General features: G+C 63.6%; 2 protein-coding genes across 2 annotated transcripts; both read left to right on the top strand.

Moving 5' to 3' along the window:
* Positions 1-5,579: 5,579 nt before the first annotated feature.
* On the top strand, positions 5,580-8,280 carry EMIHUDRAFT_112543 (hypothetical protein; the record flags this gene model as incomplete). The annotated part of the gene is made up of 7 exons (XM_005784230.1): positions 5,580-6,074; positions 6,461-6,582; positions 6,960-7,075; positions 7,181-7,212; positions 7,302-7,347; positions 8,016-8,097; positions 8,202-8,280. The coding sequence occupies 7 exons, from the start codon at positions 5,580-5,582 to the stop codon at positions 8,278-8,280; spliced, it is 972 nt and encodes a 323-aa protein (XP_005784287.1).
* Positions 8,281-10,817: 2,537 nt separating this feature from the next.
* EMIHUDRAFT_231290 (hypothetical protein) lies at positions 10,818-11,390 on the top strand (the record flags this gene model as incomplete). The annotated part of the gene is made up of 2 exons (XM_005784229.1): positions 10,818-10,894; positions 10,973-11,390. 2 exons carry the CDS (start codon positions 10,818-10,820, stop codon positions 11,388-11,390), a joined length of 495 nt encoding a protein of 164 aa, XP_005784286.1.
* Between the last annotated feature and the right edge of the window lie 287 nt (positions 11,391-11,677).

The raw sequence follows: 11,677 nt of genomic DNA, 5'->3' as shown, positions 1-11,677 counted from the left end.
CTTATGAGGAGGTGAAAGCACAGACGGCGGCGCCTTCAGCTCTCATTCCTTGTGCCGCCTTGCTTTGCTTTCACAGTGGTGGCGTGAACACGCGCTGACTGCACTAGCTGCTCTAGCCTAACATGTCACTTCCTGTCGTCTGTTGTTTGAGTTGTGCCCTTGTTTGTGCCCTTGGCACCGTGGAGTGCGGGGGGGGGGCGACAGGGAGGATGTGGCCCTGAGTTATGTGTACGCCGACTCAGAGTGTGTGGCAGCCAGCTGGCTGTGTGTCTTGTGAGCCTGTTTGTGTCTGTGTGTCGCTCGTGCGTGTCGTCATCATCTGTCCAGCGTCCACCCATACCGCGTTGGTGTCCAGTCCGAGCCTGGCTGTTCTTCACCTTTCTACCTACCTACCTACTGCACTCCAAGTGCTCCAAGTGCTTTGATGGTTAAGATCCGGAAGTGGTCCGCCATTTTCGTGCGTGCAAGGTTTTGTACGTGCGCACGACGGCCGAGGACTGGGCGCCTTGTTTGTCGGGAGGCACGATGTGCAGAGAGTTTTGTTCGATGTGTATCGCGCGCCTTGCGGGGGGGGCGCGGATAAGAGGAACCTCTTAGCGCCATCGCCACGGTGCTGCAAGCAGCGCCGGGCGACGACGAGTTACCTCAAAAAAGAAGAAAATCCGCGGCTTTAAGGCCCTTGCCCTGCGAAAGCGCACCCCCCAGGGCTAGGGCTCTCTTGCCCGCAACCCGATGCCAATCATCCGGCCCGCTGGGTGCGCTTCTGAGCTCCCCGGCCCTGGATGTGCGGTTGATGACTGCACTCCAAGTGCTCCAAGTGGCGTTGTTTTCGGCGTTGCGATTTCGCCAGCGCCGCCGCGGCATACTCCTTCTGCCGGTCCGAGCCGTTGCGAGCCAGCGCCACCAGCGGTGCGATACCGCCCGACTTCGCGATCGCCACCTGGTTGTCGGCGTTGAGTGCGAGTTTCGCCAGCGCCGCCGCGGCCTGCTCCGTTTGCGCTTGTCCCCTCCGCCGCTCAGCTGCAGCACCAGCTCCGGCACGTCGGACATGCTCAGGCTGTCCTCTGCTAATGCTCCGCTCCCTGCGTTCTTTTTTGTTTTGAGCTTAGCCTTCGATGTTATGAAAACACGCAAGGCGGACATGGCATATCGCTCTCGGGCTCACAGACATCCCTCACACCCGCCGCCCCCGCGCGCGCCCCACCCCGGCCGGGAGAAAGGGGAGTGACAGTTTGGGATGGCAACAGCCCGAGTATGTTGAGTCCTGGCTCAACAACGCAGAGAACAAGAGGGGGTGGTCCGGCTCACAAGTCCGGCTCACGCGCCTCGAGCTGACCCTCTACCGCACTGATCACTTCCGCCCCCTCGCTCCCAACCCATCCACCTCGCCTCGGGCCGCGCCGCGCGATCTCGGGCGATCTCGCGCGATCTCGGGCGATCTCGGAGCTCCACGCCACGCCTCTCCACCCCACCCCGCCTCACCCACCGCCGCGCCGCGCTATCTCGGGCGATCTCGGAGCGTCGCTCGCGCGGCGTCACACCTGCTCAAAAAGGAAGGAGGTTGGAGGCAGGAGGTCACGCCCCATCCAGAGCGCCGTCGTCGCCGGGTTTTTGGCCCCCGGGTCGTCGCCCGACGGTTGCTGCGCGGGGCAGCAGACCATCGGACGGCGCGACGACGCCCCGTCCGGCACGCTCCCCCCTCCACCCGGCTATTGCCGCACGAGCGCCCTCAGCGGCGGAATTTTTCCCTCGCGCTTCCTTGGGCCCCGGCAACGCCGACGGACTTCCCGTCCCCCCACCCGCGCCGCAATCACCGCCGTGATTGTCGGCGCTGCGCCCCTTGGCGCCTGTGCATGTCCCGCGTGCCCGCCCGCCAAGGCTGGTGCCAAGGCCAACTCAACTGCCAAGGCTGGTGCCAGGGCCAAATCAACTGCCTGGCTGGTGCCAAGGCTCAAAGGCTCTCCTCTCTCTCTCTCCTCCCTCTCCACTCTCTCAACTTTCTCCCTCTCTCTCCCCTGAGACTCTCTCTGCTTACTATGTTCAATCCCCCCTCCGGGTGATGCCAGGGCAGCAAAACGGGCTACGGGTGGTGCCATGCAGCCAGCCTGACCCCCTAGAGCCGCCCGGCACCACCGCACCGGTGCGAGGCGTGATCGTGCTGCTTGGGGTACATTGTTGTTTTCATGGGCTCGAATGCGGTGTGAAAATGGCGCTCCGAGGTGCCGATTTTGCACGCGAGTGCGAGGTTCGAGCTCTCGTGCTCCGTCCACAGGCTGCGAGCCGTCGAGTGCTCGCTTCGCACTTTCCATTGGGTCCGTTGGCGCATATCGGGCGCCTCGCAGGCACGCCGTCCCCGCGTCTCTGTGGAGGAGATGCGTCACCCGGTTGCACTCAAATCGCAGCCGAACGCCATATCGCTCCGTGTGCCCCACCGGTGGCTAGCCTGCCGCCACCGCTTCATCGCACTTTCCATCAGATGTGTGGGCGCGGGGCGGATGCCTCGCCGGCAGCCGAGGTGCTCTCTCCTCGGATCCTTTGCGTCACCCGCAAAAAGTTCTTCGGAAGCCACTGCCGTCTGGGCACTCCACCAGCCCTCCTCGCCTTTTGAGGCTGGGATTGGTGTCGCCCGTGGCATCTGCGCCGGTCGAGAGCTTCCACGTCGCTCATGCGCATCAGGGCGAGCGAAACGCTCGCCCTCGGACCGGTTGCCTCTGTAGAAGCGCCCGCTACTGTGGCACCACGCTGTGTCCCTCTCTCAAAGAGGGTGTGTGTGACGATACGTTCCTTCTAATCTATACCCGTGCCGAAAATCACACGCACACACATCTGAATCACACACACATCTGAAGACAACTATCTGAATCACACGTCGGTCTAGGTCAACATCTCAAAGTCCGAGTCTGTGTCCTCGGCAGGCTCCTGCTCCGCCGCTGCGCCAAAGGCGGTCAGCGTTGCGGAGCCTGTGTGCGGCAGTTGGCGCTGGACATAGGCTAGACGTAACAGCGTGCGCACGTCGTTTCGGCGCTGTGCGACGAAGGCGTTGTTTTTTGCCTTCGCCGTCTTCATCGCCGTGCAAGTCCGCCGCATGCCGTTGAGCGGGGTGATCTCCTCACGCCTGCGGGGGCGGCGCGACACCGGTCAGCCTTATCGCAGGCATGCACACACACACACAGGGAGAGCGCACCCGCGAAGGTACTCGCTGAAGGAGCGAGTCAGGTCGCTCCTCACGTAGTCGACAGCCACCTCCGCGACAAAGTCCACCCAGAGCGCGCACTCGTGAGTGCAAGACTGCAGCTGCACATCCACCACCTCCAGCGCCCAGCCGGCGGCAGGCCCGGGGCTCCGGTGGAAGCAAGACGCGATGCCCGAGTCGATTGCGCCGCCATAGGGCTCGTGGTAGAGCACCCGTCTCTGGTCGACGAAGAAGAGGAGCTGGTGCCAGTGCCCGCCAAACTCGCTGCCGTCGGTAAAGCGCTGCATGACCAGCTTGCGCTCCGTCGGTGCCTCGCCCGCGAACAGCTTCGCCACCCACCCGGTGGGGGCTCCCGATTTGAAGCGGTTGAAGAGCGATCCGGCGCGAATCGTCATCCCCGAGATCGGCGCCCTCGCCTGCACGTCCTGGCTGTCGGCCCACGGTGAGAGGTCCTGCATGTTATGCACAATGATGTTATGCACGCGTGCGATATCGTCGTCCGAGATGTCGAACAGGAGCGTGGCGCCATCCCGAGCGAGCGACGCAGCGCCGCGCATCGAGATTGAGCGCTCCGTACCGCTTTTGTGGCGGTACAAGTACACGGCCTTGCGCAAGGCGGCCGAGTAACGATTACCCGTCATGTTTTGACGCAGCGCGAACTCGATGCGATGGCGTGGCCGGCCGCGCTGCGGCCGGCGCGCCTCCGCTGCCCGCACCTCCGCCGCGCGCTGCCACAGGCCGAGGAGCGAGTCGGCCTCTGTCGGCTCCACCTTGCCGAGCACGCCGGGCAGGTGGAGCGAGAAGAGCTTCACGTCGTCGATCGCCTGCAGGGCGGCCCGCTGCAACAGCGGAGTGTTGAGCGACGCCTGCAAGACGTCGAGGCTGTAGAGGCCCGGGAGCGTCGGCACGTCGCTGGGCTCGTACACCAGCAGCAGCTGCGAGCGAAACGCTACGCCGAGGGAGCGGCCGGAGCGGCCCTGTACCTCTGGCCGCATGACGAATTCGCACATCATCAACTGAATGAATGCACCCCCGCCAAAGTGTCGCAGCGGGTTCGAGAGCTTCAGCGCCAGTTCTCGAACGAGCCTCGTCGTTGCCGCCGCGTGCAGCCGCTGCCGCCGCCGCTCCTCCTCGCGCAGCCCTACGACTTGCAAGTCGAGCCGGGCTTGGGCACGCAGCTCGCGAGGCGTCGGCACGCCTGATGTTTGCGTCCCGGTTGTCGCTGTAATCGCTTCGCGAGCGGCGGCACGGTGGCCAACCTCCTCCAGCTCGAGGCGTCCGATGTCTGCCACCAGCGTGAGCACGCTTGCTTGCTGCTGCTGCTGCTGCTGCGCAGGCTCCGCTGGAGCACTGCTCAGAGAGGGAGGTTCCTCGTCAACCTCCATGCGATCTCCGTTCGAGGCCGCAGCCGACGAGCCGCCGACGAGCCGCTGCGGCGCTGCACGGGAGAGCGATCCTCGGCGTCCGTGCTCTCTCTGGTTGTAGATCCCGTCGCGGCGGCCCTCGTCGCTCGTGCTATGCAGCTCCATGGCCTCGCCGAGGACGTCGCCAACCGAAGCATGCCGCGGCGGTCTCAGGTTCTTTGCGACGCCGACTCTGCGCGAGCCAGCACGGCTTTGCGGCCGCGAGGACGTTGCACTCGGCGAGGGCGCCTGTTGTGACGAGATCGGAAGCGTGAGATAGCGACGACTGCGCAGGCACAGAGTCGCAAACTGGCGGTACCGAGCGGCGATCTGGTCCTGGCCTGGAGCCGGGACGGACTCCTTGGCCGCTTTTGCGACGCTGTCCCAGGCCTGCGCCCGCTCTTTTCGGCATGGCTCGAGCACGAGACAAGTCGGAAAACCGCGACAACTTCGGCGGGCATTCACAGATTTTTACCACCTCGGAAGCAACGCCTGTGTGTTCACCGGTGCTAGAGAGTGTCGAAAAGGAGTCCACACTGCATTCATCGACATCAACGCGCCCCGCTGCGCCGCGCTACTCGCGAGAGCGGGAGGAGATTTGGGGAGATTGTCGGGAGATTTCCAAGGGCGGTTGCTGCCAGACTGGCGGCAGAGGGAGGGCGCTCATAGGGCTGAAAATGATCCATGTCACCTCATCCAGGTACTGGGCTTTCGTCAGTATGTTCTGCAGCACAATCAAAACAAGTAGAGAGAGTCTCTCTCTCTCAAAAACAAGTAGCAGTCACCGAGAAAAAGAATGCACGCAACTAAGCGCTCGAGTTTGCGTTCGTAAAACTAAGACATTGTGTTCATCTTTTACGAGTGTATGTATGTAAGTGGAGATCGAGTGGCGGAAGAAAAGAAATTCATAAAAAAAGAAATACTCGAGCAGATCACAAGCCCGGCGCTTGAGAGAGTTGTCTTCGGCGGCCCACCGGCCACTGATGACGGCTCGTGCCATCCGGGCCGTGCTGGCAGCCTTGTTGGTAGCGACCTCAGCGGCTGCAGTCGACTTTTGCCCGGTGCTTCACGCGAGGGCCGCGTTCGCGGTTTCTGGTCTCTGCCGCGCCCGCGCCGGCCGTCGCTGTGCCTCGCTGACGCTGATTGACGACGGCGGCTGCTCGCTCGCCCTCAACGCGAAGGCTGCCTTTGCCGCCTCAGCGATGGCGACGGCGCTGCTCCATCCGATCGACACGCTCAAGACGCGGCTGCAGTCGGACGCATACACTGTGTCGCCCGCTCGTGCTCCGGTTCTTCGACGCCGGCGTCCCGCACCGGACGAGCCGGCGCGGCCGCGACTGATGACGGGCCTGTACACGGGCCTGCCCGCGAACGTGCTTAAGGAGGCGCCCGACGCCGCGGTCTTTCTGATGGTCTCCGAGGAGCTAAGCCGCACCCTCGCCTACTCCTCGCCGTGGTTTGCGAGCCACCTGGCGGCGGTCGCAGATGCCAAAGACCGTATGGGTTCAGGTACCGGGGTGGGTGCGGGGGGATGTTCGGCCCGTGGGGTAGGGGTCCCCGATGCACCATGCGGCCGCATGGTATGGACCTGCCAAGACACATGCTCCCTGCGAACGCTGGAGAAGTCACACGAACACACGGTGCCGAGGTTAACCGCGCCGGGGGTGCAACACACAGCACACAAGAGGGGCTCTTCGCCTGCGTGGTGTGCTCCTGCCGTACTCACCCCCTCAGCACCCTCTGTGCTGACGCCCCACCCCCCGTCCAAGCGCAAAGACGCTCACCCTCCGATGATATGGTGCAACAGACGCTCACCCTCTTATGGTGCAATAGACGCTCACCCTCTGATGATATGGTGAAATAGACGCTCACCCTCATGCTGAGTGGCGCCGTCGGAGACGCGGCTGGCTCGGTGCTGCGCTTGCCCGCCGAGGAGCTGTGCAATCTCCCGCAATCTCCCCCACAATCTCCCGCAAATCTCCCCAGGTGCTGCGCCTGCCCGCGGAGGTACTGTGCAAGCGGCTTCAGACCGCGAGCGGCGCGGGCGGCGAGGAGGGGGGGCTGGGGCTGGGAGGGTGGCACCGCGCGCTCGCCGACATCGACACAGAGTGCTGGAAGGCGCAATCTCGGGCAATCTCGGCGCATCTCGGCGCATCTCGGTTCATCTCTCGGTTCATCTCGGATCATCTCGGCTCCTCTCGGCTCATTTCGACGCATCACGGCGGACTTCGGCTCCTCTCGGCTGGAAAGGCGTCGTGGGCGGCGATTCTGGTGCGCGACGTGCCGTTCGGAGGGCTGCCAGCCGCAGATGAAGGAGGACCGGCCGTCTTTTTTTCTTTTTTACCGCATATTTCTTTTTCTAGGCTGCAAGTCGCGGCGTACGCAGAGGCAAAGCAGCGGCTGCAAGAGGCCGCCCTTCGCTTGCACGAGCTCGGCAGCGACCTCGGCTCTTGGAGCCAGCGAGCGAACGCCGCCCGATGTACTTCTTTTTCACCCGCTGCATTTTCTCTTCTAGGTTCAGTAGCCAGACGAGCCAACGGCGCGATGTGTGCTTCTTGTTCACCGAATGGATTTCTTTTCCTAGGCTCGGGAGTCAGCGAGCTCGCCGCCGACGCGGTGGCGCCGCTGCCCCCGCCGCCGGCAAACTCCCGCTCGGCTGGTGTGAGTGTGAACGGCGTCTCTTCACGGCGTGGTGCTGTGAACAGGTGGTCGAGGGCCTCCCGCTGGACCTGCTGGCGGGCGTCTTTGCGGGTGCCCTCGCCGCGCTGACGACGGTCCGAGGACTAGCTCTTGAGTGCTCATGAGTAATTCTACTTCGTGAGGCGCGCCCGCCGCCGCGCTGACGACGAGGAATCATGATTGGTTATTAACCATGAATTGCAGTTCCAACAGGCGCCTTCGCCGCCGCGCTGACGACGAGGAATCATGATTGGTTATTAACCATGAATTGCAGTTCCAACAGGCGCCCTCGCCGCCGCGGTGACGACGCCGCTCGACGTGCTGGTGACACACGCGACTACGCAGGACGCGCCCGCCGACGGGAGCAGGCGGAGATGCAACCGAGATCTAGCCGAGATCTGGAGAGCTACCGTGAGCTGGCCGAGAGATAGCCGAGGTCTAGCCGAGGTCTAGCCGAGATACAGCCGAGATCTAGCCGAGGTGCCCGTGAACTAGCCAGAGCTAACCGCGATCTAGCCGAGGTACGACCGAGAGCAGCGACGCGGCGCCACCCTCCCTCCCTCCCCTCGCGCAGGCCTCGCGGCGCCGTCCAGCTCGGCGTGGACCTCGTCCGCGAGCGGGGCGATGTATTTCTTCTTCTTGCGCAGCTGTATTTCTTTTTTGTAGGCGTGGACCTCGTCCGCGAGCAAGGCGCCTTCTAGCTGTGAACAGCGTCTCTTCACACCTCTAGCTGTGAACAGGCGTGGACCTAGTGCGAGAGCAAGGCGCGTGCACGCTGCTGCGCGGGATCACGTGCCGCGCTCTGTACTACGCACTCCCCCGGTGTATTTCTTTTTTACCGCGGCATTTTCTTTCTAGGTGCCGCTCTCTGCACAACGCCGAGGCACACCCACGTATTTCTTCTTCATGCGTTGCTTCTTTTCTAGGTGTCGCACGCTCTACTACGCGCCGCTGATCGGCGTCTTCTTCGGCCTGTACGAGCACTTTCGTCGCGTCTTGAGCTGAGGCGGGCCAGAGGCGCTGGCGGGGGCGGGCCCTCCTCTCTCGTCGGTTGCTATCGGCTACTATCGAGAGCGGGAAGTCGAGCGGGACGGGCGTCGATTGCGTCGGGGTGGGCTGTGCAGAGCTCTGACCTCTGTGGCTTGTGTGGAAGGAAGCGGACTTGACGGACCGACCAACAGCATTTTGTGAGCGTTTCATCGGACACATCGCGGAATGCTGAATGCTGCCGTGCGAGTGTGCCCGACGCGAGTGGCCGCCTGCTATCACCACCCTGCGTTTGCAATCGCCATCTGGTTGTCGGCGTTTTTGTAAGCGAGGTTCCGCAGCGCCACTGCGGCCAACTCTTTCTGCCGGTCCGTGCCGCCGCGAGCCAGCGCCACCAGAGGCGCGATGCCGCCCGCCTTCGCGATCGCCACCCTGTTGTCGGCGTTGCAAGCGAGGTTCCCCAGCGCCCTCGCGGCCTGCTCCTTCTGCCTGTCCGTGCCTCCGGCTCCGCGAGCCAGCGCCACCAACGGCGGGATGCCGCCCGCCCTCGCGATCGCCACCTTGTTGTCGGCGTTGAGAGCGAGCCACGTCAGCGCCCTCGCGGCCTCCTCCTTCTGCCCGTCCGTGCCGCCGCGAGCCAGCGCCACCAGCGGCGCGATGCCGCCCGCCCTCGCGATCGCCACCTGGTTGTCGGCGTTGCAAGCGAGGCTCACCAGCGCCCCCGCAGCATACTCCTTCTGCCCGTCCGTGCCGCCGAGAGCCAGCGCCACCAGCGGCGCGATGCCGCCCGCCTTTGCGATGGCCACCTGGTTGTCGGCGTTGACAGCGAGGTTCCGCAGCGCCCCCGCGGCCATCTCCTTCTGCCTGTCCGAGCCTCCGCGAGCCAGCTCCACCAGCGGCGGGATGCCGCCAGCCTTTGCGATCGCCACCTTGTTGCCGTCGTTGTAAGCGAGGGTCGCCAGCGCCCACGCGGCATACTTCTTCTGCCCGTCCGTGCCGCCGCGAGCCAGCGCCACCAGTGGCGCGATGCCGCCCGCCTCCCTAATCGCCACCCTGTTGTTATCCGAGTTGCTAGCGAGGCTGCACAGCTCCCTCGCGGCCTGCTCCCTCTGCCCGTCCCCTCCGCAGCGCAGCTGCGCCACCAACTTTCGCACCTCTGAAGATGGCTGAAGCACCTCGTCCGCGTTTCCATCGGAAACACTCCGCGCGTCGTCAACAGCCTCCGCCTTGTTTGCATCAACTTTTCGATCGGTGCTCGGTGTCTTCACAGGCCCAGGCCACGCGCAGCACTTCGTCGGGAGCACTGCGGTAAGGAGAACGGGAACTGCTGCTGACACCGCTGCGACAATGATTTCGTCGAGAACCATGCTGAGGCCTGTGCTGAAGGCAGCAGCGAAAATGGAGGCGTGTCGCCGACAAGGAGACTTGGGCCCTCGAACTACTGGAGCGTGCTCCCCGTCGGTGCGAGCGAGAGGGTGCTCGCCTTGTCGGACGCGAAGCGCCACTAGGACTGTGGAATCGCGGCGGGGGCGCTGCGAGCAAGGAATCAATCAAAGCCGGCGCCACCACCAAAGCAACATCCCCCTTTCGGCGGCTGAGGCTACCGGCGTCCGCGGGTCGCCGGAGGCTGGTTTCTCGTTTCTCGAGTGCCGCAGAATTCTCGTTTTCCGTCGAACGGCGCGACGTGCGTCCCTGTCCGCCCGGCGTTGCGAGAGGCACTAGCGGAAAACTTGGCTCCCCCGGAGCGCTTTTGGCTTATCGCTAACGGCATTGCGAGCGAGCGCGCGAGCGACACAAACGGCAGCAAAAAGCGGTGCTCTTCTTTTCCCCGCAAGGCGCGCGATACACATTTTCATGTTGCCCATCCTTCATGAATAGTATGCGGGAGGAACCGAACCTCGGACCAGCCGCTTGCAAAAGCCTGTGTGCAATAGCATGCGGGGGGAACCCGATGATGCTCCGCGCCATGTGCATGGCGTTCGAGTGAACGCCGCACGCGGCCCGTGCTGGTAGCCCGTGCCCTTTGGCGTATACCCCGTTTGTACCGCGTCCTGTGCCCCCAAGTGCATTTTGTGCTCAAAGACCACACGTTTGGGAGGCCGCGCAATGGTTTCTTTTCCCCAATCCCCATTGCCAATTTGTGCTCGCCATTTTTGGGCGATTGGCCAAATTGCCGTTCCCTTTTACTCGCCACAGTGGCGGAAGAGACTCGCTGCAGTCGTCGTGACGATCGCTCGAGCCGCACGCTCTCCACGTGCATCCGCAGCAGCATCTCACAACCCTGACACAGTAACGCGTCGTTGGGTCCTTTCAAGTGATGCCAAGAGCGTGGATCAGCCAGCACGGCGGTACCTTCCACATGGCATTCGTCATCGCCCTCGGCCTCGAAGCCACAGCCTGTCCAAGCACATGCTTTGGGTACACCTGTGACCACTGGAAGCCGTGCTATGATGGCGTTTGCACGGCCGCCGCCCGAAGCGTCGCCACCCGCCCCCTCTCCGCAACTGCCCCCCGTCTCACCCCCGTTGCCACCGCCGCGAGCCTGCTGCCGCGCGATGACCGCGGACTGCCTAGCGTGCGCAGAGGGGATGGACGAAGCCGAGTACTGCGCCAAACACCCTCAGATGATCGGGTGCGTTACGACGCCCCCTGTAGCAGCCAGAACGTGCATGTTGTTCTGTGCCGATAAGACCGACCCTTGGGGGGTGAGGTGCAAGTGGAACGGCTGCGGTGGATGCTCCGAGTGCATAGCGACGGCGCGGCAAGCACGCGAAGCCTCCTGCAGGCCCTTCTGCACCACGAAGACCGACACCTGGGAGGACAAATGCATGTGGAATGGGTGCGGAGCATGCGACGTGTGCCCTGGGCTAACCGTGCAGCCTCGCCCACCGCCTGCTGCAGCGCCGGCGGAGTGCAAGCCTTTCTGTGTCGACAAGACCGAAGGGTGGACCGACAAGTGCAACTGGGGCGGCTGCGGTGGATGTCCGGCGTGCCTCCAGCCTATCCCTGCCCCCACCGCGCCGGAGGCTAGCTGCAAGCCTTTTTGTGGCGGGAAGACTGACTTGTGGGAGGAGCGGTGCACGTGGAATGGGTGCGGCGCATGTGTGGAGTGCTCGAAGGAGCGCTAGCCGCGATGATAGTCGATGTCGAGGGGGGCCCTTGGGGCGTTAGTATTCTTTAGGGTTTTGGGGGTTAGGGGTTTTAGCATTTAGGGGTTTGGGTGCCTGCTGGGTAAACGTGAAATTCATGACACAACCGAGTCAATACCGTACTCGTACGACGTTACCCTCTTGCTGCTTTGATGCGCTTCTCTTCTCGCCTCTCTGTCCGCGCCCGCACGGGCCACGGGGCGGCGGCAATAATGAATTCTCTCACTGTTTGATCGCGATGTGATCTCTGTCGTGGCTGCTCATGC

Source organism: Emiliania huxleyi (genome assembly GCF_000372725.1).
Source record: "Emiliania huxleyi CCMP1516 chromosome Unknown EMIHUscaffold_171, whole genome shotgun sequence".
NCBI classification, from domain to species: Eukaryota; Haptophyta; order Isochrysidales; family Noelaerhabdaceae; genus Emiliania; species Emiliania huxleyi.
The sequence above is the reverse complement of the archived record's forward strand: the minus strand, read 5'-3'. Positions and strand labels throughout refer to the sequence as shown.